The sequence below is a fragment of the Gossypium hirsutum genome, chromosome D06 (genome assembly GCF_007990345.1).
Source record: "Gossypium hirsutum isolate 1008001.06 chromosome D06, Gossypium_hirsutum_v2.1, whole genome shotgun sequence".
NCBI classification, from domain to species: domain Eukaryota; kingdom Viridiplantae; phylum Streptophyta; class Magnoliopsida; order Malvales; family Malvaceae; genus Gossypium; species Gossypium hirsutum.
The window spans coordinates 60,363,761-60,391,258 of NC_053442.1; the positions used below are offsets into that span (position 1 = coordinate 60,363,761).

At 30.2% G+C, this 27,498-nt stretch overlaps 3 protein-coding genes and 1 non-coding gene across 5 annotated transcripts; all 4 read right to left on the minus strand.

Annotated features, from left to right (window-relative positions):
• Window positions 1–935: 935 nt before the first annotated feature.
• Window positions 936–6,307, minus strand: LOC107900469 (protein INVOLVED IN DE NOVO 2). The gene is made up of 8 exons (XM_016826078.2): window positions 6,177–6,307; window positions 4,389–5,310; window positions 3,970–4,151; window positions 3,366–3,455; window positions 2,973–3,260; window positions 2,212–2,427; window positions 1,226–1,485; window positions 936–1,141 (listed from the first exon to the last, which is right to left on the minus strand). The coding sequence occupies exons 2-7, from the start codon at window positions 5,296–5,298 to the stop codon at window positions 1,249–1,251; spliced, it is 1,923 nt and encodes a 640-aa protein (XP_016681567.2). The 5' UTR covers window positions 5,299–5,310; window positions 6,177–6,307; the 3' UTR covers window positions 936–1,141; window positions 1,226–1,248.
• A 1,308-nt stretch (window positions 6,308–7,615) lies between these two features.
• Window positions 7,616–11,988, minus strand: LOC107900470 (uncharacterized). Of its 2 annotated transcripts, none has more exons than XM_016826079.2 (9): window positions 11,674–11,988; window positions 11,451–11,579; window positions 9,417–9,720; window positions 8,907–9,324; window positions 8,729–8,828; window positions 8,559–8,618; window positions 8,349–8,432; window positions 8,069–8,176; window positions 7,616–7,990 (listed from the first exon to the last, which is right to left on the minus strand). In XM_016826079.2, exons 1-9 carry the CDS (start codon window positions 11,740–11,742, stop codon window positions 7,673–7,675), a joined length of 1,590 nt encoding a protein of 529 aa, XP_016681568.1. In that variant the 5' UTR covers window positions 11,743–11,988; the 3' UTR covers window positions 7,616–7,672. The 2 variants fall into 2 exon arrangements, with proteins under 2 accessions (XP_016681568.1, XP_016681569.1); XM_016826080.2 differs by having other exon boundaries at window positions 8,907–9,321; window positions 11,674–11,985.
• A 4,030-nt stretch (window positions 11,989–16,018) lies between these two features.
• TRNAK-UUU (transfer RNA lysine (anticodon UUU)) lies at window positions 16,019–16,091 on the minus strand. Its single transcript has one exon. It is a non-coding gene; the product is annotated as a tRNA-Lys (tRNA).
• Window positions 16,092–16,631: 540 nt separating this feature from the next.
• LOC107900471 (serine/arginine-rich SC35-like splicing factor SCL30) lies at window positions 16,632–20,369 on the minus strand. Its single transcript, XM_016826081.2, has 8 exons — window positions 20,232–20,369; window positions 19,494–19,703; window positions 19,336–19,413; window positions 17,828–17,992; window positions 17,673–17,710; window positions 17,398–17,476; window positions 17,155–17,325; window positions 16,632–16,985 (listed from the first exon to the last, which is right to left on the minus strand). The coding sequence occupies exons 2-8, from the start codon at window positions 19,691–19,693 to the stop codon at window positions 16,856–16,858; spliced, it is 861 nt and encodes a 286-aa protein (XP_016681570.2). The 5' UTR covers window positions 19,694–19,703; window positions 20,232–20,369; the 3' UTR covers window positions 16,632–16,855.
• Between the last annotated feature and the right edge of the window lie 7,129 nt (window positions 20,370–27,498).

Consider the following 27,498-nt stretch of genomic DNA (forward strand, 5'->3'; position numbering starts at 1 on the left):
CAAATATCGCAAATTCAAAGGCTAAAAGAGACGAAAATTAAATGAATGGCAAAAATAAATTTTTTATAAAGTTGGAGGGCCAAATAAGTTATTATGCTATTATTTAAAAATATTGACATGACATTATTTATCTTATATGACATCAAAAAATAATTTAAAAATTATAAAAATTTCTAATAATAAAAAATTCAAAAAATAAATAAAAAGTTTTTAAAAAATTAACATTAATATATATGAATGGTCAATCAGTCTGTTATATTTAAAATATTAATATTTTAATTTATATTACCGTTAAAAATAAAATATGATTAAGTTCATGAGAAGGGAAGAATGATAGCAATATACGTAAAATATCCGAGTATTACCGACCAAATCCGAAACCTGAGTTGAACACTATTATCTATTAAATATTGGAATTCATAAAAAAAACTAGTTTTAAAAATTTTGATATTTTTCAAATATTCAAATTCACAAAAATTTAAATTCGATTTCGCTAATATTAGAATAAAAAATGCAAATTTGAATAATGAATAGCTGAAATATCTATCTACATCCGCTCCGAATCCCCAAAAAACAGATCAAATGCTGGGCAGTTCAAGAAAAAAATTTGAAGTTTTGTAACCCACTTTTCAAAAAAAAAAAAAAAAACCCAAACAGATAACCCAAACACTTTCTAAAGCCTAAACTCAGTTTTTCTAGTTTCGTGTTCAGAACAACGAAAAGAGTTCTTCATATTTGCTTTTGTGGATTTTTTTTTAATCTGTATTTTATATATAATCGAAGTATATAAGTAATTTTAAAATAATTAAATAAATATATTTATATTCGATATTTATTCAAATATAAATAATAGAATCATTCCCTATTAATAGAAAAAGAAAAGTAATAAAGAAAGGAAAATAGGTGTAAGAGGTTGAAGGTGTGCAGGTTCCATGGACTCAGAAAAGTTCTCAAAGGTCTTTTATACCATATTCATGAGCTTGAATTCAACATGTTAAAATCAATGCAGTTTCTTCCCACTAAGGTATATTCTACCATGGGCTGGGAGCTGAAAATTTATTTAACATGGAATTCATGCAATACTTACGAATCCGATATTCCGAACATGCATTCAGTCTTTAGGTAGTCGGGAAATTATTTCCTGCGATGAAAACAAAGATACTATGATCAGCGATTCAAGATAAACATCTCCAAGGGTTCAGAATCAATTTTCAACAACACCTACCTGAATAATGAGTTAGCATCCTTTCAGGTCATTCCTCGTCTGCGTTTAACGGTTTCCCACAGTTCCAGTAAGAATTCGACACCTTCTTTCAGGCTTGCCTTTCTTCCTTCTCTGTAGTTCCACAACTCGGAAATTACGTACCTTCCACTTGGATTGTATTCGTTTATTTCTTTTATGGCCAAAGTGACAGACTTGTATGCTTCATTGCCCATCTCAGCTTTCAAATCTCTTAACTTTTCGTCTTCATCATCAATCACTTCCTGAAGCAATTATCGAACTTTGAGCAAACCGTTTTTTTACCGACAAAAAAGCAGTGGAACAAAGAGCACGCTAGATGTGTTTCACAAGAAAAAACATAATGATAACTTTTAAATTTATTTTCTAGCTGATTCAACATCGAGAACTGCATCCAGATATCCAATGAACAGAATGCATAATTGCATATGTAGAAAAACAGCCCTCTATGATGCCTATAACAAACAAAGATAACAATTATAGCCGGCTAACCTAAAAGATAAGTGCGGGTAAGACTGGTGAATCTTGAAGTACATCATTGGACTGTTACAAGAGATTGCACCCAACTAAAGATTTACTCCTCTATCAGGAAATATATTTATACACACATATATAAATACATAATACATACATAGCCGTAGCTATGATTAGTGGAACAATTAGAGGTAAAGGGTTTATCCAGTTCTATCTTTTACAAGTTTCCAAGGACAAACAAAAACCAATGAGTAATGCTGTCCTGAAATTGATATTTGTGATTATAAAATGTTTTGCACGAGGTAGGCTCCATGGAAATCTAATAGTGTACATGTTTTTTACAATGGAGGAGGAAGAGAGCAATGCAACTTTAGAACTACCATGAACTAATCACACACACATATATATGACATCTTCATAGTAACAGTGCTGAAGTTGAGAAAGGGGGGAAAAGGGGGACTGCAGCATGAATTTAAGGGGAGTCATGAAATACAGACCTGATACTCTTCTCCTCCCTCAAGTTTAATGCGTTTGAAAGGATGCCAGTCCGGATCCTTCAGATATTCCTCCCACAATGAGCACATTTCCGAAGCTCTCTCCTCAGCTAGTTCCTCATTATATCTTCTCTTCATTGCTTCAAGGAACGGTTTACCATCAAGTTCCCCCATTCTCTTAACGCCGATATTTGCACGCCTTGATATTTCTTTTAATCCCTACAAAGTGATTGAATTAGCACTTCCTGAATAGAAAGTGTCATGAGCCATAAAGGCTGAAGCAGAGTTTTAAGAACTTATATGAAAAGCATGTTCGCAAATCAATTCGACTGATAAACCTAACAATTCAGTAAAAAAAACAGTTGCAAAGCCTTAACCCATGTTTCATTTGACAGAACTGCAATATCTCGGGGGAAAGAAAAAAAAAATGTACACAATCAACCAACTTGCTTTTGATCACCTGTGCTTCAGCTAATCTTTTTATCATATCCATTAGTTTTTAGTGAGGAAAAGGTGTTGAAATACAACCAATTAGCTAAAAACCATGCATTACCATCCAATGAGCCTGATTTCTTTGGCTTATTTCAGTTTTCCCAATACCATCATATAATTCATGATTAAGCGAGCTTACCTTGTAAGGCAACAAATCATAATCTCAATATCACCATTGGAAAAATATATGTTCAAAGATGCTAAAAGACTTTCAAGTCGACATCTGCTAACTAAAGTCTGCAGTAATGCACAAGGTTGAAAAGAAAACTCACATTAATCAATTCTTTGCGAGCATCCTGCAGCTCATCATTGCTCTTACGTTCGCTTACAATAAGAGTTTGGTTCAGTGCTTCTAAATCTTCAAGCTCTCCCTCCTTTTCTCTCAAATCCTTAAGACTCGCCTCTATCTTTTGCAATACTTCTTTATCATCTTCATCTCCCATGTGCCTAATTACATTCAACGAACCTCTCAGTTGCTCGATTTCCAGTTCTAATGCCTGTTTTTGGTCTAATTGTTTCTCCAGTTGAATTATCCTATTGTGAAGTTCCTCCTTTTGCCTCTGGATAATTGGTGGTCCAATCATATAATAAGTTCTCAGCATTGTAAAACCGGAAAGGTAGTATTCTGGTAAAGAAAAGAAAAGGGCACGAATGATAAACAAAACCTTCTGATCTTCAGCCAATTTCATTACATTTTCATCAGCCCTTTTTTGCTCCAAAGCAGCCATTTGTAATGAACTATTTTGAACAGCATTCTTGAAGAAGAAAAATGTTAGTTTTAGATTCTCCAGTAACTCTTTGATCAACATTCCTGAGTATACAACTAAAATGAAACACATCAAGATGCTGCAAGAGCAACCAAAGTTGATTTTATTCTTTTTATCGTTTTGCCTTCATGATAAAAGAAACTAATGGTAGGAAATCACCAATTCTAGATTTTAGCTTGCAATGTAGGCACCTATGTTTACCCTTCAGAATATATGATTACATATTATTCAGGAGATTCATGATTTTGAGAATCAACGATTATCTCCACAATTTGTGATAGACGAATTTCTATCAAGACTGTCAATAAGGAACAAAAATGTTGATTTCGGGACAACATTGTTGCAAAAGGAAAAACTCTACACCAGGATTATGAGTTCCAATGGCATCAATTCCGAAGTGGTCATATGAACAGAATATTAAACAATAGTTTCACCGAGAACACCTCAATATAAAACTTGAGGAGAACAAGCAAAAGTGAAAATGAAGAATGAAGCATAGCACCTGTTCAAGCTCCTCAGCTAACTTTTTTCTTTCAGTTTCATTGAGTGCCTCTCGCTTTTCAAGTTCAACTCCACGCAATTCCAGTTCCTTTTTATGAGTTTCTAGCTGTGACTTAAGCTTTTCGTGGTCACTAGAAATCTTCTGGAAGTGTTCCCTTGCACTTAGTTGAATCTTTTTAATCTCTGTGAACAGTAGCAACATGAGTTTGATACCTTTGAGACTACAGTAGTACCCGAAAACAGTTTCAAACATTAAAGTTAATGGAACACCACAGTATTGTATAAAAACAGTAATGACGTGTAACAGACTCGATGTAGGCTACCATCCGCAAACAGAACTGAACACTCAAAAACAGAATAAAACCAACAGATGAATGGAATGTGTGTATTATTACAACTTGATAAGAATTAAAAACACACCTTCATTATATGCTTGAAGAAGGTTTTCTTTTTCCTCCATTAAAACCTCAAGGGACTTGGAAGTTTCAGAACATATTGCTTCCAGTTCTTTTATGTGTTTGGTTTTAGTCTCGATGATATTTGTCAAATTTGATACAAGCCTATCTTGTTTCCTGGCTTCTTCCTCCATGAGCTCGGAAATGGTCTTAAGGTCACCAATCTTGCGTAAATGGTCTCCAATAATACCACTCGCATTGTAGTCATCAGCACGGGCAACCCAAGCATAAAGACCATGCTTAACATCATCATTAGCACCCCAGTCCTTTTTCCCATGGTGATCTGCCTCGTAAGCCTTCTCAAACGACAAGGCATTATGTAGCCCTGGCCAGCCTTTACGGAATTCCACAACAGCAGTCCCAGAATGACCACGGAAATTCCAAAGGGGGTGAACTCTTACGGGGTTGAACCCTCTCCTGATCAACTCATCCCTCAACTTGGATCCACTTTCTCCTACAGATCGCCCATCCGCGGACCTTCGAGTAGGAATATTAACCACAATTCCAGTACACGGCCAAACAATTTTCTCATCATGGTCACATCCACTAGGAGGATCCTCTTCAACAACAGGTTTTGATGAACTAACCACAGGCACAAGATCTGTTTCCAAATACCTCGCCAAAGCTAGGTGATTGGCTTTCACTCGTGGTTTTCTTTTTGCAGAACTACTATTTCCCACACCAGAAGCATGCTGAAGGAGATCCTTGTATCGGTACTTTTGCTTATTACTCTTGGGACAATACGGGCAAGTATAAGTTTCATCGGAAACCATGACAGTATACTTCCCATTCTTTAGTTTTTCATATGATTTATCTTCATACTCTTCCATTTCAGATTCACTTATATCCGAATCATCTCCTGAGCTGATATCCATTCTCAAGGGAACCTAAAAGGTACAATAAAACAAAACATCAAACTACATCCAATAGCAAACCATAAACTTCCTTAAAGTCTGAATAATTTATAGGCCAATTAAATTACAAAAATGTAAACATAATTTCTCCTTCAAACAGAAGCCTCGAATATTATCTAGCTGATAATACGTAAATAATTAAAATGCTCAAGTACAATTTTGTCACTGCATTTCTTTTCCTGCCAGATACAGAAGTCATATGTTGCTCCGACTTTTTATTTTATTTTCTTGAAGTAGATATGATACTCTAAAAACTCTCCAAACATACAGAAAAAACTTAGGAAAAATAGAAGACGATCGAACACATACCCATAATCCGCACTCACATTCGAGTCCAAGTAACATAGAAACAAATCGAAATACTACGATTTTAATTAGTGTTGCATGTTAATTATTTGCTAATTTTCAATCTATTGTTTCTCATTTTTCTATAGAAAACAAAATTACAAGAAAAAAGACGTCGCATTGCAGTATCTAACCAAACAAAATAATGTCCGTTCTTCTTCACCTACTTTTCCCAGGAACCAAACAACGCCAGAATGTTAAAATTTTATAAACAGAAAATGCATGCAAGGACCTAAACGATCATTTCCACTGCCCCCTCCCCCCATTCATGATCACAGTAACAAAAATGCAGGAAAAAAAAATCAAAACAAGCAGCAGATCATTACAACTACAATATCTAAAATTCAAAAAAGATAAAGAAACGATTTGACTGAAGTCAAAAAATTTTCACAGAGAAATGCAACTCTCATTAAAGCAAAAACAAGGATTTTCATGAAATAAATTGAAGAAGGAAACAAAATGAAGTAAAAAAAATAAAAATTTTAACTGTTTACCTTCACAAGATATGAGCTGCTTTGATTCTGAGAATTTTGAGCTTTCTCCCAAGAGCTCTGATTTTGTTAAGATTACACAATTGTTAGTGCATAAAAGACTATTTATTATTGTCTACTTTCAGGGAATTATTTAAGGGTGCATTTACTTGACACCTGGTAATATTAGACAGATATGATTGCATCTTAGTCTAAATATGATATTATTATATTTTATATTTGTTTAGAATTGATTTGATGTTAATATATTTTATGCTTATTTAAGTTAAGAAATTATTTTATGCATCATTTTCATCAATCCATTCAATTAAAATATGATACATGATTCCGTTCAATTAAAACATGACACATCATTTTTAATTTAAAAGTTTGGTCCAAATGTATATATGAAAAAAAAAAGATGATATATACTCTTTTAATTAGACGAGACCATAAATAATGTGGTGGAAAAGGTCTATAAAATTATTTCTCATTTAAACTTGATTTATTTAATGTGAAATATAAATTTAAAATTTAAAATTTTAAGTTTTATATTATAATATTATAAATTATTTTAGATTTAACTTTTATTTATTGAAAGTAACCTAAGAAAATATATTATAAGCTTAAAAAACAGTTCAAATTTGGACTTTCAATATTTAAGTTCAAGTTTGAATTAATTTTTTTTTGAAAGTTTATTTTTTGGATTTAATATTTTTAAATAAATTTTTTCAAATTTCGAATAAATCTTCGATAACTCAATCATTAAACAAATTACTGATAAAAATAAATAAATAAACAAAATACTGTACAATTTTAGGAGTTTATGGATGAAGTTGCGACCTGAAAATTATTTTGTTTTATTGTCAGTTAAAGTGTAATAGTTTGTGTCACTATCTAAAATAATATTAAAGAATATTTGTATGATTAAAATAAAATAATTATTAAATTAAATGATATAATATTTTGTTTTCCTTATTTTAAAAATTAATAATTTCATTTATTTTTAAGCTTTTTAATTAAAAATAAGTTTTTATTTTATTTTATTAATTTATAATTCAATTTAAGTAATGTAAAAGTGAAAATCTTAACTTTAACCTTAAAATTTTTTTGTTTTATTTTAATCTTAAAACAAAATTTTTAGCTTGATTCCTACATATATTAATGCAAAACAAAAAAAAAAAAACCTCAATCCTTACACAAGTTTACACACGTAAAAACTTGCAAAAAAACATACACATATTAATATAATATAAAATTATTAATAGATCAAAATTTATATAAATATAAAATATTTAATACCTTTCCCGTTAAAAGTCTCAAGAAATCTGAACAGATTGGCCAATTGGAGTACTAATTTAGGAAAAGGAATTGCGAATTGCTTTTATTTTTAAATTTTTAATAATTTATTTAATCAAACTAATCGGATTATTTAAATAGTTTGTCAAAATATACCTACAAAATATTAAAAAGATAAATATACTCGAACTTGAAATCCGAATCCGAATAACATAATATAATTAATTATAAGGGCAGGAAAGCAGATATCGGAACTCAGATTCATAATGCTGAACTTCAACCATTTTGGCAAACTGGTATTTAGATTCTTTGTTTAAACAATCCATAATGGATGTTTTCAAAGACCCAGAACGCGGCAATTGGCTATAAACCCATTCCACCAACGATTCCATGTCGTCCGCGAAATCTTTCATATGCCATTGCAGTAGCTTCGGCAATGACACCTTCTTCTTGCTCGTAATTCCCACCGATGCTTCCAAATAATCAACTTTTGCTTTCCCCAGTTCGTTCACTACTTCATCCGCTGTATAGATCCTTAACTGCATGCATTTTCATTTTCATTACTTTCATGTATCCGACATTAACATCCGAGTTCAAATAATATGAAAAAGACTTACTGCTGGTGAGGACCATGTGCCTCGGCACAGGGCGAAAGTTATATTGGGTTCTGGATACCCCAAACCATATGCATGTCTTAGTAGCATTTCTTTCTCATCCATTGGACCCTTCCAATGTCAAATCACATAAATGAAAAATCTGTTATAATTCGAATAGATTTTCGGTTTTTTTTCTTAATTACATATTAAATTCACGATTGAATAGATGCGATGAAATAAATATATATACACATATATATATGCAAGAGGTAAATTGTAAACAATGTGTATATTGACTCACATATTCTGATTCACATGGATGGCGAAGAATAAAGTGCTCAATGGCTAAAGCATTCAGTACTATACCGCCCACATTCAGTGCAGCCTGCACCATCAAAACCAAATGAATTTATAATTATTATTTATATTATAATTATGGATAATATCTATATTTATTAAAAAAAGAACACGAAACCACAAAATAATGGGCTGATAGCGATAACAAGTCTACCTTATTCATAAGTGCTAATAATTTCTCTTGTGTGGAAGGTAGCCCATGTTCAAGAAATACCTGAAATTGTGATTAAAGTATAATTAAGGCATTTTGCTGCTTTTAATTTGATGATCATATTATTCTAAAATACATATATTTTTTTGAGTTTTAAAGGTGTCTTACAGTACATGCATAATACAGGCATTGTAGATATTGATCCAAAATGCCAGCTTTTGCTTGTAGGTTAAGAATGTCAAGTCAACATTAGATAATCTATGCATCAATATCCTGTAAAACAATGGAATTATATTAAATTAAAGTAAAAGGATTAAATTGTGAGAATCGTAGGGTTTAGGGCGTACATACCTCAACTTTCCAATGGGTGCTAAGCAATCAGAGAATCGAGTGAGATCGAAGGAATGTCTTGTGATTTGGATGAAGTTCTTGTAATCCCCAATATCTCTAAAAAGGCCATCAAATTCTGGGATTATACCATAAGGATCAATGTTTGATGCATTTTGATTGAAGCCAAAAATGGGTGATTTTAAGTTAATCAATGAGTTCTTTGCCGAGTATCCTCTCGAAGCCATGCAAGAGAAGCTAAGCTTTGCTACAATGGCGGATCCTTCTTTATCTTGTGATCCCTGCTGGTTCAATTCAAGAAATATGCCTATTAAACATCTCACAAGTTCTTCCGACAGTTCATTTGGTTTCTCATTAATGATCGGGCATTGCTTTTGAATTCTCCATGTTTGTAATTTCTTTGATCGTTGATTAACTTCTGCTAAAAAAAAAAAACCCAAAAGCTCTTAAAATTTGATCATGGATACCTTTAAATCATCATCATCATCATCATCATCATCATCATAAACTTACCAGTAGAGCATTGTGAGGAAGACAAGGTTAGGATATCTGAAGCAGAACCCATGGAGGCTCGCCTATGGCTTTTAATTCTCCTTTTTCTGAGGATATCGTAATTTTGGGTTCTGGTTCGTTGATTTAGATCATCGTCGTCATTTCTCGGTGGTTTGCATATGAGTTGATTCTGTTGTTGCCGGATTTTCCATTGCTGGGTTAGTTTTTTCTCTTGATACAGTTTCATTTTCAGGTCATCGATTTTTCTCTCCAGCCAAACAATCTCTTCTTCAACCGTTGCTAGTTCAGCAAGAAGTGCCTGAACCTGACGTAAAATTTTAAAAGTACGTATACAATATTGGAATTGTTAATTGCAATTTAGTGTGCATCTGTCAGGTCATTATAATTTGTTATAAATTAAATACTGCCATTAGTCCCTGTACTTTATGAAAGTTATATATTTAGTCCTTATACTTTAATTTGATATTTTTAATCTTTATACTTTTCAAATTTTAAAATTCTAATCGTGACTAAATGATAACTATTAAGTTTATGAAGTTCTGTTATTTTCAAAACTAATGCGTAAACATATTATCATATGTATAATATCATATCAACATGTTATTTTCACATAGCACTCACTAAAAATTTCAATAAATGGATTAATGACTGTCATTTATGCCAAGATTTAAATTTCAAATTTCAAAAAGTATAGGGATTTAAAATGATTCAATTGGAGAACACGGACTAAATTTATGTCTGTATGCATACAAGACTTGTAATTGAATTTAACCAAACAGATTTAACTATTACTATTTGGGTTACAACCAAAATTTCAAAATTAAAAAAGTATAAAGACTAAAATTGACCAAATTAAAGAGTATAAGAACTAAAATTGATCAAAATAAAATATAATTATTAAATCCTTAACTTTCACAAAATACAGAAACTTTCTAGGCCACTCCCACATATAGTTTTATATCCATATTTTATTTTATAACTATAGTAAGTTGATCTAAGTATACAAAATTATTTTAGTTTTACACTTAGGTGTACTTATATATATGGATTATTATTCAAAAATGATTAAAATATGATAGAAGTTTATGCCCTCTTCATAAATTTGAAATTTAGTAATATTTTTATTTTTAAGAATTTAATGTTTTTACTTTTCAAATTTTAAAATTCAGGTCTAACTCTTAATATTGGTAAGATTATTTTGTTAAATTCAAGTTCATTACAGCATCATTTTTTAGTTATATTGCTACCAAGTGATTTTTTTTTAAATTTTAAAATGTCACACCAACAAATTAAAAAAAAATAGTGTTAACAATTGAATCTGAATTTTAAAATCCATAAAGTAAAGGAACTAAATTTCTAAAAATAACAATATAAAGATTAAATTCTAGATTTGTGATATATATATATTTATTATAGATAAATAGATAGATATAGGTTGAATTCTAGTTTTAGTATTTTATTATATTTGATATTTAATCTCTGTATTAAAATTATATTTTTATGAAATTTTAATTATTTTTTTTTATTTTTATAGTATTATTAATTAGTATATTCAAATGGATATTAACATTATTTAATTATTTACAATTTTTTCTTTCAAACTATTTTATGTATTCGATTAAAATGAAAATTTATTACTAATTAAGGGTAATTGATTAAATTTTCATATTGCTCTAACAGTATCATTAAATAATAGTAAAAGAAATCCATATCATCAAGTATTGTTAATTTTAACCTTCTAATAACATTTTAAAAAATATTATCAAATTATGAGATTAAATTCTAAATTTCAAATAAAATAAAATGATAATTACACCTATATATATGATTTTAGTATATATACTAAAAATATAAAAAAATACATAAAATGTTTTAATAAGTAGAACAATCGTTTTTTCTTTCTGTATTTAAAATAAAAAATGAATAGGGATTAGATGGATGGATAAATCGGGTTTTAGTTCAACCATCCTAAATAAATTCTAGTGTACTGAATCCGAATCATCCATATGTGTGTATATATATAAATGCGCTTACTTGAGGCGGAAGCAACGGTGGGAGCAATGGCGGCTGCTGCGACAATGACAGCGGCGAAGCCTCAAGCGCCCGCCGCAAAACCCTGTTCACTTCTTTCTCTTCATCTAATTCGGCTTGCAATTTATCCACCTGTTTGTCAACAAACACTCACTAGATCCTTAAAAATACTCCATTAATTCCTGCATTAACAAAAAAATTTAAATAATGGAGCTCAAATGCTTACCTCTTCTTGAAGCTCGATCTTCTTCTTCTTTTCCTCTGTTCGTTCCATCAAAAAATCTTCGAATTTCATCGTCTTCTTTAATAACACAGATTTCAGTTTTGAAATTCATCCAAGATAAAATCGATCTATATAGAAAGAGGTTAAATTCGGGATGACGCCATTAATGGAAGCGAAAAATTGGAGGGAAGAAGCGGTGGAGGTGATTGGGCGGTGAGTTGTAAAATGGATTTGAAGAGCATGGCCATCTCATGAATTTATTTAATTGTTGGAAAACTGGAAAGTTTATAAAATTGCAGACGTGAAGTCCATGAACAGTCAACACATTCGTGGCTTCAACTCTTTTTTTTAAAAAAAAATTTAGTGTAATTATTTTAATCTAGTGTTTTGGTTGGAAAATAATTAGAAAAAGAAAATGGATTAGGAGAGAGGAATTTTTCCAAAGAGTTGAGCTATTATAACTGATTCATTAAATTGGTTGAAAAGTAAAACAAATTCATTATGAATTTTTAATTAATTAATTTATTTTATAATTGGGAAAGAAACAGGATTTTTAGGGATCGAACCCAAGCTTTTATATCTAAAACATAATGCTTTTGCCATAGGCTTAATACAAGTTTTATTAATATTTTTTAGGGAATTTTTATTATTGTTTTTCTTTTATAATTTTTATTTAATTATTATTGCATGACAATCAAGAATTACTAGTTTGACAAGAAGTTATTCAATGATTAAATCCGTGGTTAATGAAAATTAAAAACTTAAACCTAGCTTTTTTTTCAATTCCATCAAGTCAAACATAGAATTAGCGTTTCAATTAAAAACTTAAATATAATGCCTTTGCTAATTTCAATAGGAGAACTAAGTAGAAAATTGCTTATTAATTAATAATGTAAGGGAGAGATTTACTTATACTTGTTTAAAATTATTTTAATAATCTAATTACCATTTTTCATATTATTTTCATATGGATAATGCATTTTACATAAATTAAAAAAATTTAACTATTTGTTTGATATTAATAACTTTTAACCGTTGAATATATATTAATATAGATAATATTTTAGATTCAGATCAAATTAAAAATTAATATGCATATCAATTACAAATATCTTAATAAATTCAATGGTTAAATGTTTTAAATTATTAATTATCAAAAATTACAAAAATATATAAAAAAAACATAACTTTAATTTTACACCACCCTGAAATATGTTAACTAAATCAATTATGTTTTTATAGATTTTAGCTTAGAATTTATGTTATTATTAGAATGCAAGATATATATAATACTTTTTAGAATACAATAAATTACTATATAAAGACAGAATGGAGATTCTCTTCTTCTTCTTCTTCTTTTTTCCAAGTAAAGAAATCATATTTCAATTATGGTAATTAGTCAGATGTTGGTGTGTTTTCTTTTTTAAAATGAAAGATTAGTTGAGACATGGCAAGGAATATATTAGGTAATATTGGATAAGATATGATTTATGGTAGTAAAAAAATAGGGATAATTTTTAAAATTACACACGAAGTTTGATTTAGGGTGGGTTTGGATGGTCGATGTGTTTATTTACGGTTAGTGTAAAAACAGCGGTGGCAGTAAGATTAGATATTGTAGCGATATTGTACGGTGAGACAAAAAGTAAGCTAAACGCACCGCATCCCATCGCCCATCCAAACCTATCCTTAATGTGCAATTGTATACATAAACTTTAATTTGGTGCTGTAATACCCAATTTTAGCCTGGGCTCACATATGGAAACATAATCTTCGAGGATATGTAATCTTAGATATGATATGCAATCTTAGATATGATATATGCAATCTTAAATATGATATGTAATCTTAGAAGATATGATTTTGTAATCTTAGAGATTTAATTTGTAGATACCCTTTAATCTCAGCCGTTGATGTAATTGATCTGTACCGTTGGATTTGGGGAGGCTCTACTATAAATAGAGGCCTCTCCCTTCATTGTAAAGGGAGAGAAAAAAAAAGATGGAGGAATAAAAAAGAGAACGATTGACAGTTTTTTAAAGGTGGCTTCTTATTTTTTTACTTATTTTTTTTTGTTTCGATTATTTTTTACTTATTTACGATTTTAAAAAAGGGAGAAGGTGATACCGCTGCGAATTTTATTTATTTATTTTATTTAGCCCCTCCGCCTTTTAATGTTTTTGTAATTAAGTTTTTTTTTAAATTTACCCCTTTATTTATTTTCGATTTCAATTTGATCCTGATTGGATGATGCCGTTTAGGGAAATAGGGAAAATTTCTCTTCCGGTCCCTCCATGTAATATGCGCGTTCAATTTGGTCCTTCAGTTTCCATTTATGTATAGATTTGTCTCAGAGTTTTTATTTACAGTTCAAATTAGTCTTTTTTCATTTTCTTTATTTTTTATTAATTAGTTTTTTTATTCTTTTTTAATATTTAGTTATTTTAAAAAATATATATATTTATATATATTTTTCATATACGCATATTTATTTTTTGTAGTATAATATAATTATTATTTTTATTTATTTATATGTAATTATTTTTTTATCTATATGTATATATTTATTTTAGTATACATATGTATGTACACATATTAATATTTTTAACTAATTTTTATATATATGAACATATTTATTTTTTAAAAATGCAAATATATTTTTTTATATACTTTATTTTTTTTTCCTTTATTTTCATAAATGCATCATGTATGTATAAGTTTCATAGCCCAAGATTTCATATGTAAATTATGTGTATGACTTTTAATTTCAATGCATATATACTATGTGCCTTTTATTCTTTATATTTTGTTTATTTTCTTCATTCGATTATTAATTCATGTTTTCGTTTATATGTTAAAATTCATTTTTTTATTTTGATAATTCATTTGATATTTTGTATGTGATTATTTTTATTATGTATATTGATTCTATTTATTCATTTATTTATATTATTTCTACGACGATGTAATATTTATTATTGCATGGTATATTTAATGTAGCATCACATCATTTTTTTACTCGATTTCAAACTTTTCAAAATTGAGATAATGCTCGTATTTAGGATTTTCAAGGAAATTGAGCCCTAACGTATTGGGTTCCGATTTTCTTCGTTAAATCTAACAATCGAGCATTTCTCTTTAATAAAAAAATAAAGAACTCATTATTGGGAATTCAACACGTTGTGTCCTAACGTATTGGATGTGACGCATTGATTTCTCGAAATGAATATTTTTAAAAAAATAATAAAGGAAATATTCCGAGTTTGGGATTCTAAAGGAATTGTGCCCTAACGTATTGGGCCACGATTTCTTAAATCTTGAATAAATGGATATTCTTTTAAATTTTTATTGCACTAGTATTTTGGCCTAATTCATTTTGGGGAAAATTAGAATGTCGTGCCCTAACGCATTGGGTGTGGCATTTTCTTTCTCTGAAATGATAAAGGTTTTAATACGTAATGTTTTTAAGTTTTTTCTAAGGATTATATTTCTTCAAATTTTCGACATTAAGACATTAATTAATTAACTAGGTACCAATTTTGGGCGTACGAGGGTGTTAATCCTTCCTCGTACGTAACCGACTCCCGGATCCGTTTTTCTAAAACTCGTAGACCAAAGCCGTTTTTTAGGTGATCCAATCACACCTCAATAAAAGATTGGTGGCGACTCCCAATTTTCATTTTTTGAAGTCGACAACCTAAAAATTTTGTTTTTCAAAAAATGGTTTCGACAGGTGCAATTGTACATGTGAAACTCTAATTATGGTTCAAATGTATATTTGAAACTTTAATATTGATTTAATCATGCACATTTGAAAGAAACAAATACATCAATTTATTTTTATATTGGATAAATATAATTATTTATGTATACAATATGTGAACATAAAATGATATTATATTAATAATTGTGTTAATAATTTACAAGAACGGGATCAAATCACAATTTCATGTATATAATTGTACATTAAACCATAATTCACTTATAATTTTAAGATTCATCCCTAAAAAATAATATAAATTTATAAAAATTATACTATGAAATATATTCTTAAAAAATTATATAAATATGAATTATTAATATATCTAACTTTATAGAGATTTATACTTTTTTGAAACAACAATAATAAGAATACATAGAAAGAATGTTGACTTGAGTCGCTTTTTGAGTCAAGGGTGCGTTTGGTAGTTTTGTTTATTAATTGTTATTTATTAATTTATTTATGTGATGGGTCTAATCAGAAGTGCGTTTGGTAAAGCCGAAATGTTGGCTCCACAGATTCTTTTCTTCCATAAAGAAATTTCAAATAATGTGAAAAAAACAAAAGAAGGTCTAAATATTCTAAAATCGCCGTCTGTGGGAATCGAACCCACGACCACGTGGTTAAAAGCCACGCGCTCTACCGGCTGAGCTAAGACGGCTGTTGATACTGCTTTGCTTATTAAAATATTTTCTTAGTGTTAATGTTTGACTAGGAGAAAATTATGAAGAAATATTAACTGAAATTACACGCGTTTACTCATTAAATCAAATACTTTGGTACAATAGGTAGAGTTAATTATATACAATATTAGAAGAAAATTTAATGAGCTATGATAATCTACTATAAATATTTTTGTTAAAATGTATGGCTACCAAATAAAAGAAAAGACTTAAGTCTTTTAACAATTAAATTTAAATCAACATGTTTTATTGATTAAATAATAATTCATATTTAAATATAAAAGTTTTGTTGGTTAAATAATAGTTCGATTGGCATAAACATTATTGTCAATGCAAGAGAATATGAATTCAAGGCACTAAAACGCATTACCTTTTTATTTATGAGTTGAGAATGAGTTATGAGTAGTGAATAAATTTTGATAATGGCATTTTTATTTAGGTTAGGTAGGATTGACTTGGAATAAAAATAAAATAAATTTTTAATTTAAATTTTATATTAAAAATTCAAGTAGATTGAGTAATCTGGAAATTGAAGGGGGGGTCTAATTTTTCTTAAAAAAAGCCAGAAAGATTGTCGCAAATACATAAAATTCAAATTTAAATCCTCAAATTCCATGCAATCCATTCTCTTATCTCAAAATCCGACATAAACAACCCTACTATTATAAAATCTACCATATGATAAATGCCATATTAAAAACCATAAGGTTAGCCCGCTTCTGCAGTCGATTATCGACTGCTTTTAACGGCTACGCCTAGGTGATGGGTCTGCCGACCTAGACCTGGACCCAGGGGGTGACCTTGATGCTCTAACAGGCGGCGATGGCCTCCGTGCAGCCCGTGGTGCTTCCTCAGATTCGTATGCAGACTTCCTACAAGTAGGTCAAAAGATGGATTCGATTTAAATTATGGGCTAAGTTGCGGACAATATGAATATCACAGTGGTTAACTACAGTAAATATCGGTCGTGTTGTGCCCGTAATAGGTCATTTCTTTGCATATATGGGTTGCAAGTTGAAATGGTGAAATAGACCGACTTACTCGCCATAGCCATTTCCACCAGCATTTTCATATCCTGGAGAATATGATCCGGGATTGTAATCACCGCCACGATCTTGTGGAGGACCTCTTGGGGATCTTGGATGGTCTTCATGCATTCTATCTGGTGAAACCGAATAGTTTCCTCTTCGTCTTGGAGCAGGGGAGTACGACCTGACAATACCAATATTTAACCATTGAATATTTGCTAACACCCAAGGTTCTGATGGCAATTTGACAGCTTACCTTGAGCGATATCGGCCTCTAGAACCTGAAGGACGGCGAGGAGAGCGCGTTGGAGATGCTGAACGAGACCGGGAACGCCCTAACACATCGAGTAAGGAACCGCTACGAATTAGTTTACTATCACATAGCGGAAAAAATAAACGAATGATAATTTGCATATATCTGAAGCAAACTACCCATTTCACCACACTTGGGCCCGGAAGTGAGTGTCAGATATGGATATGTATCTAACAAGGATGCTATGAAAACTGAATTTAATGTCCGTAATAACGTACCATAATAAGATGATCGTCCCCCGTATCCCGATGGTCCTCTAGAGAATTACATGCCATATAAATCTCCAAGCAAATGTAAGTAAAATAACAAAAAACCAAATACTTGAGAGAGAGAGAGAGAGAGAGAGAGAGAGAGAGAGAGAGAGAGAGATTACCTTTGCCTTGCTTTATGCCGCATCTCCTCTGGCCTTTTCCTTGATTCCGCAGCAACAACGACAGATATCTCTCTCCCACCAAATATCTTCCCATTCATGCGCCATTGAGCTTCGGCAGCATCATAAGAATCGACAAACTGCACAAACGCAAACCCTCGAGGAGCCCTGCAGAAAGCATACAGCTAGCCTTCACTTACGCATGCGAGTTAACAACAAGATGGGACGGGAATGTTGGAACTAGAATGTAATGTTACTTCTACATTGCCATCACTTTGTACACTTCACATCCAAATATGACTCCATATGTGGTCCAAATTTACATAAAAACGGGCTTAGTGGCTGACCTTTTCCCTTAATATTCAATATCAAAGGCAACTTCAAAAGGAGCAAGTGAGTCGAAAAATCTTCACATGCTTGAAAATATAAGAAGCACTCAATATCAACAATTTCCCTCTAACTAAATATCTCTTCAAGTAGTCCTCAATTGGTCGGGGTCTCGTGAATCAATCTTCTTCCTCAAAAAAAACCTCTATTTGATTGTGTAATTATATAGTTTCGCTTCATAAAGGAACATTCTTCATATGATCATTACTCGTAAAATCCTCGGATTCATCAAATGTGGGGCTTCGGCTTGTTTTTTACTTCAAACCAATATACCCCCTGACAAACCAGTTCAAAATTGAATTCACTCCGGGTTCAAAAAAAGAAAAGAAAAGGAACACGAGTGTTTTAAGAAATAGCACGAAAAGCAATCCAAAGGAATTAACTTTGTTTATATGTACTGACCATACAATGACTAAAGATATAAGAGGAGAATAAGAAAAAAACAGCAGCCGGTGAGCTATGGTAGTTTTAGCAATGGCCAAAGATAGAGAAAAGTCGGTTCCGATTTCTCATTCAATATAAAAAATGAGAACAATCTCAGCAGTTTTTGGCTTGGTCAACCCGTTTTATGAAATAGCACGAAAAGCAATTCAAAGAAAGCATACAATGACATAAAATCTAACACGAGAATACGAAAATGTAGATGGCCACCTATCACAAAACTTCATAAAACCATCCATTTATACCACAAATTGCCGTTTTTATAGCTAGCAATGGCTAAAAAAGAAAAGGACAGTCAGTTTATGGTCGGTTTATGCATAAATGTTTTACCAAGTATGGTGAGGAGCTGATTATCAAATTTTCCGAACCAACCAACTTGGGTTTGACAGAAGAGAAAAAAAAATGAAGCTCGTGTTTAATCCCAATAAAACTAAACCAAACATAACCTAAATGCCTTAAAACAAACATAAACTACAAAGAATGAGTGTTACACCAATTGTGGCAGGGAGTTGAATATCAAATTTTCTGAACCAACAATCTTGAGCTTCGACTAAAAAAAACCATGGAGTTCGTGCTTAATCTGGATAAAACTAAACTGACATAACCTAAGATGCCTTAAACAATCATAAACTACAAAGAATGAACTTCCATTAGAACAATGCAAAGAAGCATGAAATACAAACCCTGTATAGTAATCTTTCGGAATATACACATCTCGAACAAGTCCGAATCTCTCAAATGGAATTCGAAGTTCTTCAGGTCTGCAAACAGTAATACAAACATAAACTAAAACAATTCATTTAACCAGCATTTGAAAAGGGGTTCATGATGAAATATTTACCTGCAATCCAAAGGAATGTTTCTAACCAAAAGGCTTCCATTATTCTGCTCCCTCCTTCTCCCATACCCTCCTCCACCACCACCGCCGCCGCCGCCGCCGCCGCCACCACCACCACCATAACTCCTCCTTGGGGGACTCCTTTCTCTGCCTCCATAACCTCTCCTTGGCGGACTATAGTATTGAGGACTGTATCTCCTCATTCCAAAAACCCTGCAAAAAAAAAAAAAAGTACATGAACTTCACATATATGATTTTCAAATAAGTAAATAAAATTTTACCCATCAAACTACATGAAATCCTTGTTATTTTCTCATTTTAAGATGATCCAAGAAAAAAAAATTAAAATTATACAGTTAATTTTATTTTATTTAATGAAAGAATGATTCATTATTTGCTTATTATTTTTAAGAGAATCAAAGTTAAAATTTCGTTTTTTTTTTAAAAAAAATCCATAAAAAGGGGAATTTCTTTTTACTCAAAAAATAACCCAGACAAATAACGAATTTGACAAAAAAACACTTTCTGTTTGGTTGATGAGAAAAACCAATGAACAGAAAATCTTAACTATGAGCATTAACTGGGTTGAACCTCAACAATACCCTGTTAAAATTAAGTTTATATACAATAAAAACAATAAATGTTAGTCAAATATAGCCTAAAAAATCATACCCAAATCTTGAAATTGAAAAAAATAAGGTAAAATTTTTAGAGTAGGAAAAAAATAAAATAAAAGATTACCTGAAATGAAAAATTGAAAGAGAGACAAAAAATGAGGACAAAGATTTTTGGTTTGAGGCTTTGAACTTAGATCTGAACTCCGAAGTACTATGTTATGTTATAATAATGTTAATGTCAATGTTATTTCCACGTGCTTTTTTTTTTCAAATCAGGTTTGGACCGCAGTGTTGGGCTCGGCTCTTCCACAGTTCGACCCTAAACCCCGTTAGAAATTAATTCTTTTTTGGTAAAACACCTCTTATGGTTGTCTAAAATTTGAAATTTAACAAATTGGTCCCTATAAAAAAATAAGATCAATTTAAACCCTGTCAATTTTAAAAGTAAAAGATTAAAGAGAATTAATCACAGCGTTCATGTTTTTCTTCAATTGTACATGATTTTAATTGGTATAGTAATAAATTTAACTCTTAATATCTATAACTTTTATCAATTTGGTCTTGATTTAATAAATTTAACTAACACCGTTTACACATTTTATCAATTTAATCATGATTTAAAATTAGTCCTCAATATTTATGCATTTTATCAACATGTACACAAAATATATAAACACTGATAATTAAATTTGGTATTATATCAATCAAAATCATGTATAATTGATAGAAAAAAATTAACATATTATAAATTAATTGTTTTAGTTCATCAATTTTATTTATTTTGAATAAATAATTTGGATAGTGTTATAAATCCTTCATTTCAAATAAAAAATAATAATGTTTTTCATAAAATTTTCAGCCCAATTTTATTTATTTAGTAGTAAGGATATTAAGAATGGAGTTAGAAATACAACAATAAGCAAAAGTGATATCTAATTTGATTTTTAAGATGTGTTTGAATACCATAAAATAATTGGATCAAAGCGTAATTATTAATATATTAGTTACATCTTCTTATAATTATAAAGATTTGTAATTTCTTAAGAGTTTATTTGGACATCATAGAATTATTGAAATTGTAATTACAAAGAGTCGTAGTTCTTTAGAGGTGTTTGGTTGATATAGTGTAATTATATTGTAATTTTTTATATTATGCTTGGTAGTACAAATTGTAATTACATAGTTAAATAATTCATATTTTTTAAAATACTAATTGCTATAAACAATATCTACACGATAAAAAAAAATCTAAATAAGTAATAAAAATTAAAATCAAATTATCATATGTATTATGTTAGTCCAAAAAAGTAGTTGATAATACGATTACTAATAAAAGTAACAAGAAAAATAAACATTATATAAAATTTTATCTAAATGTTCTAGTGTTCCATATTTGTTGGTTATTCCCTCTTTAATATTTAACAACATAAGCTCCTTTTCGTCAAATGTTGGTCCTTTACCAAGTTCATCATCATGTGAGTCTGAATCTAAATCATTAAGATTATCAAGACCTTTTTTTCATATACTTTTCGAAGTATATATATATATATTTATCAACATTCTAGTACGATCCAACCTTATTTTTATATGACATACTAAGGTGATGCTGTTAATATGAGAAATATTCTTTTAAAATAACAAATGTCCTCTCAATTACATTTCAAAACTTTAAATGTCTTAGTTTAAAGAGTTCACGAGCCATTTCTAGTGCTTATGTCTAGCTCCACCCTCTCAAATGATATCATACCCTATAATATGGTGCAATAAAACTTTATGTATTTGCATAATTAATATTTATCATATAATATTTGGGTTCATGGTGTAAATAGTCTGTAACTTTAATTATAAAAACTTATATACACTAAAATTGGAGAAAGAATTATACTAGGTTATAACCTTTTTTTTATAATATGTAAATTAAGGTTATAGCCTTTTTTTTAATATGTAAATTAAGTTAAAAATAATATAAAAGTTATAATATATTACATTTATAAAAAAGGTTTTTATAAAGTGCCCAACAACTTCAATAACATATCTTATAGATAATAAACATTCTTGTCATAACTTTAGAAAGTTATTTTTGTTGAAAAATAATTGTTAAGAGATGAATGATAAATTGATGCTCAAATTAAACAATTGTATCTCTTGGTTTAATAGTGCATTTTTTCATACAATTGTATCTTTTGAACAATTGTATCTCTTGGTTTGATATTGCATTTTTTTCATATATTGTCTCTATTCACTTATATCTATTAATTTTTCAACCAAACTCTTCATGAATCGGTCTAAATCTCTTCATTCATTTCCTCTCCTCTATATAAAGCCAAGTTAGGAGATTTCAAAAACACATAATAAAAAACCATCAATATAAAAAATTCATTCTAAATTCTTTTCTCTTGGTGATAGAGAAAGGCAAGATTGTTTTCGATTGATCACTGTTGTTGTGCTACTACTGTGATAATTTGTTATTGTATCCTATGAGACAAACATCCACGTTACTCAAAGCACCGATGAGAGGTCAAATTTGTCTCAAGAAAACTGTTCATACAGGCCTCAACAAAGTTCTTTAACTAATTTTCAACTCTATTTGGTTACAGGTATTCTGTTGTGTTACTACAACTGCATTGTATTGCATTATCATTGTTACGGACATATTAATACTACATACAATATTATATTTTCTTACAATATTAAGACAAATTATTTGTTACTGATATTGAGATGGGCTAAGGCCCAAACTGTTACTGATACTGAAAAAGGGCTTAGGCCCAGGACTACTTTAACTGTGCACTGTGATTTGCTATTGTTTGTTTTCTGTGAGATTACACACTGAGTTTTCGTAAACTGACCTTTTTTGTTTAAATGTGCACATGTAATCCCCAAATCTAGACGGATCGGTGCGGCGGAGGACTTGGCAGTGACCATAATTTTGGACTTTCATGGTTTTTAACCCATATTTACGATAATTGGTTTTATTTCTATTCTATTTTTACTGGCTAAGTTTTTGGGTTGTAATTGGACTTTCGAACTTTGGTTTTGGGTTTTAATTATCTTTGCCTTATGGATTACAACTGCTAGTAGTAGGAAACCTCGGTTTTCAAAAGAAACAAATGTTTTTCCTAAACGCACGATTGTTTAATTTGTTTTAAAAACTTTCGTAAACGAATAACGTTTTGAAACTATCGATTAAATGAGCAACAAAATTTTGGAACTAATAAGATATTAAGATAATGAATTCAATGGAAATAGTTTTAACACGACGACATGGTTTTCAAACACCCTATCATGTGACATCGCTAGATCCGGCCATAACGTCTGGGTCGAGTTTGGGGTGTTACAGTTGTAGTTTTAATCTAAGGCATCCAGATTACCATTGTAACTTATTTAAGATTGGTTTATACTTCTGTTTTGGATTTTAATTTATACAGATTCTGGTTCTTCATTCTAATTACAGAAAAATGTCTCATACGTCAAATAACTCATCCAATTCAAAGGTTGAGGCGATTGTCGTTGTTTAGGCTCAGGCTGCGAGCCAAATGTTACCTGTGACTATGAGTCACAATGAAAAGCTTACGAAATTCACTGGAGAGAATTTTAAAACATGACAACAAAAAATGTTGTTCTATTTGATCATGTTGAATATGACAAAATTTCTGAAGAATGATCCTCCTATTTTTAGAAAGGATTAGGAAGATGCTATTACCACCTTCAACATTGCCGAAGCATGGAACAACTCTGATTTCCTATGCTGTAACTACATTTTGAACAATTTATCTGATAAATTTATGAAGTATACAATATCAAGAAAACAAATAAGGAATTATGGGAATCGTTGGACCATAAATACAAAATTGAAGATGCTGGTGCTTAGAAATTCTTAGTTGCCAAGTTCTTAAACTTTGTAATGGTTGATTCTAAAGCTGTTGTAAATCAGGTGTAGGAATTCCAACTGATCATTCATGGTATTCTTGTAGAAGGGATGAATATAAGTGAATCCATTTAAGTGGCAGCCATTATTAAAAAACTTCCCCCTGCTTGGAATGACTTCAAGAACTATCTTAAGCATAAGAGAAAGGAAATGACAATGGAGGATTTGATTGTGAAACTTCTAATTGAAGAAGAAAATTGAGGTACAGCTAAAAGGCTAAACAAAACAACCAATTCTAACTTTGTAAAGGCAAACATAGTGGAAGTCAAGAATGACTCCAAGAAAAGAAAATGTTATCAGTATGGGTCTAAACTAGGACCAGAAGGCGGTGTCTTCAAGAAGCCAAAATCTAAGGAAAATACTTTAATTGCAATAAGATAGGACACAAGTCATCCGATTGTAGGCTTCCAAAGAGGGTCAGAACAAATAAGCCCAACACTGTGGAAAATATTTTTAAGGAAGTATCTGATCTTGACCTCTGCACTGTGATTTCTGAAGTCAACTTAGTTGATTCAAATTGAAGAGAATAGTGGCTTGATACTGGTGCCACTTGTCATATTTTCTGTGACAAGGACTCATTTGTTGAGTTGGTTCCTTGTGAGAAAGGGGAGAAACTCTATATGAGCAACGCTGCAACTTCCAAGATCAAGGGGAAAGACACTGTGATTTTGCAGTTGACTTCTGGCAAAAAGTTTAAACTTGTATGTGCTTGACATACGCAAGAATCTTGTCTCCAGGACCCTCCTAAGTATACGTTGCTTTAAGATGGTATTTGAATCCCAGAAGTTAATTTTGTCAAAAGGGGGAACATTTGTGGGAAGGGGATACGTATTAAATGATATGTGAAAACTCAATGCTATCTCTGTAAAAGCTAACAAATTCATTTCTCCTGGTGATAGAGAAAGGTAAGATTGTGTTCGATTGATCACTGTTGTTGTGCTACTACTGCGATTGTTTGTTGTTGTATCCTGGGAAACAAATGTCCATGTTACTCAAAGCACCATGGAGAGGTCGAATCTGTCTTAAGAAAACTTTTCATACAGGCCTCAACAAAATTCTTCTTCTAATTTTCAACTCTGTCCGATTACAAATATTCTGTTGTGTTACTGCTACTACGTTGTATTGCATTATCATTGTTACTGACATATTAATACTACATATCATATTATATTTTCTTACAATTTTTTAAAATAAATTATGGTAAAAACTATAATCCTGTATTTACGATTAAGCATATTATTTTTATAATATATAGTATGGACACATAAACAAGTTATATCCATTCTTCTTGGCCATTACTTTTATATGGACATGACTTATTTATTAATAAATTAATATATTATAACACTTTTATAATATGCAAATTATTTTTTATAATAATTTTTTGGTCATAGCTTTAAAAAAGTTAAGATTTAAATAATATAATTTTTTGTTATAACTTTATAAATATACATAAATTATTTTTATAATATAATTTTTTAGGATTTATAATTTAATAAATCTTTGGTTATAACCATCCCAAATACTTATACATGTTCATGCTTATAATATAAAAATTTGTAATTTAAAGTATGTAAAAAATAATTTTTAAAATTAAATTTGGGTGTAATTACTTGTGTAATTACTCCAATTCTCACCATCCTCCTAAGAATTGAAAAATGTAATTAAAGTGCTCTAATTACACCCAATACAGTGAGACATATTGATTACAATGGTTTCCTAAACGTGCCACCATTGTGTAATTACAATCAATCATAACCAAATCCAATTACTAGTATATATACATGATCCACAAATCATAATTTCCAAATCATGAGACAAGTAAGGTTCTTACCTTAATTAAGCTAGTTTGTAACACGACATATGTATTATATTCAAATAATAAAACTACAAACCGTAACCATTACTCATTTACGACTCTCATATTTCCTTTCTCTCGATTTCCCCTGACGTCGTCTTTAGTTATGTACAATAATCCAATTATAAAAATGACATTAGCTTCCACTCATTGACATGAAATACATATAACCGATCATATTTTAATTTTATTCATTTTAGTCCTTAAATCCGGAGTACTCATATTTTTAGATATTTAACATCGAACCAAAATCTGATTTCATACCATTTCATTAGGGACCTTGTACTTTTAATCTATAGAATATTTTTTTCATAGCTTTTAGTTTATTCAATTTAGTTCCTAACGTCACAAAACTAACTATCAATCCTAGATAAAATTTCAAATCAATTTCAACACTTTTCTCTCCTTTTCACCCTAGTCCTAACATGTTTAAAACTAATACTTCAATTTCTTATAAAATCCAACTCAATTTCATTAAATACCCATTAATGACAATTTGATAAATATTTAACAATTGACAAATCTAAGGCATGGGTAGGCTTAATCAAGCTTAGATGATCGTAAAAAAAAAATATCAAAGAAAAAACATGTTTACCTTAAGGATTTTGGACCAAATTGCAAGAAGCTAAAACTTTCTTTCTTTCTTTCTTTTCTCTTCATTTGGACGGCCAAACAAAATGATAAAGATGATAACTTCATCTTTCTCTCCACATAGTATTTATATCATGTTTAAGGCCTTAAATTAACTTAATTAATCTAAAATTTAACCTTTAATTACACTTACTTGACTAATTAAATTAATAAATTAAAAGTAAGTGGATTATAACCTCCCAAACTTGGCTTAGATGTTATGACCAAATTCAGAAGATTACATTGGTCATCGAAATAGCCCAGTAGAACTATCGGAGTTTATAAAACAATTGTTTAAAACGTTTGCTTATTTTTGAAGAAAAACTTAGTGTATTATATTCTTTTCTCTAAATGATAAAATTTTCCAAAAACGAAGGATTTTATAGTTTACTTAGAAAAATTTATTTTCCAATTTATTTATTTTTCAAAATCTCATTTACGTGATATCACAGCGGAAAAGTGATACTCAAAATAGCTTTAATGAAGAAAAACCAATATTTTATGCATTATTAATTCAAAATCCATGTTTCAATATCCTAAAATCAAATTAAATGTTATGCATGCCAAATAAACCCAAAACTTAAGTCTCATGCCACAGTTCATATAAAATAATACAGTTTCATATAATAGAAATTATAATATTAAGTCTAAAATAATTTTATTGAAAATATTAATTCGAGCCGACACTTTTCAGATGCCAAGTCCGCATTCTGACCTTGAGAGTTATCTGTAAATATGAAAATCAAAGGGGGTGAGCTTAAGAAGCTCAGTGTGAGTCCAATCACAAGAAAATCGGTGCAAAGTAGTAGACAAAGCAGACAAAATAACAATTCTTAGAATAATCACAATCGTATAACAATTCACAGTATTAGTGTTTTTCAAATCAACACCACTATAATATTTCGGAACTCAGAATTTTGCATGCACATACTTATGCATGACAATGCAATTTTAGCTTATCAGAAATGTTCCTAC

Coding starts and splice junctions, on each gene's coding strand:
- LOC107900469 (XM_016826078.2), bottom strand. CDS start 5,298: ATGGATATCAGCTCAGGAGATGATTCGGATATAAGTGAATCTGAAATG. Junction 3,261..3,365: donor AATTGGCTGAAGATCAGAAG/GTTTTGTTTATC, acceptor CCAATTATCCAG/AGGCAAAAGGAGGAACTTCA. Junction 2,428..2,972: donor CTCGCAAAGAATTGATTAAT/GTGAGTTTTCTT, acceptor ATCACTTTGTAG/GGATTAAAAGAAATATCAAG.
- LOC107900470 (XM_016826079.2), bottom strand. CDS start 11,742: ATGAAATTCGAAGATTTTTTGATGGAACGAACAGAGGAAAAGAAGAAG. Junction 9,325..9,416: donor TTCCTCACAATGCTCTACTG/GTAAGTTTATGA, acceptor TTTTTTTTTTAG/CAGAAGTTAATCAACGATCA. Junction 8,433..8,558: donor TATTAGCACTTATGAATAAG/GTAGACTTGTTA, acceptor TTGATGGTGCAG/GCTGCACTGAATGTGGGCGG.
- LOC107900471 (XM_016826081.2), bottom strand. CDS start 19,693: ATGAGGAGATACAGTCCTCAATACTATAGTCCGCCAAGGAGAGGTTAT. Junction 17,477..17,672: donor GGGACGATCATCTTATTATG/GTACGTTATTAC, acceptor TCGATGTGTTAG/GGCGTTCCCGGTCTCGTTCA. Junction 17,326..17,397: donor AGAGGCCGATATCGCTCAAG/GTAAGCTGTCAA, acceptor TGGTATTGTCAG/GTCGTACTCCCCTGCTCCAA.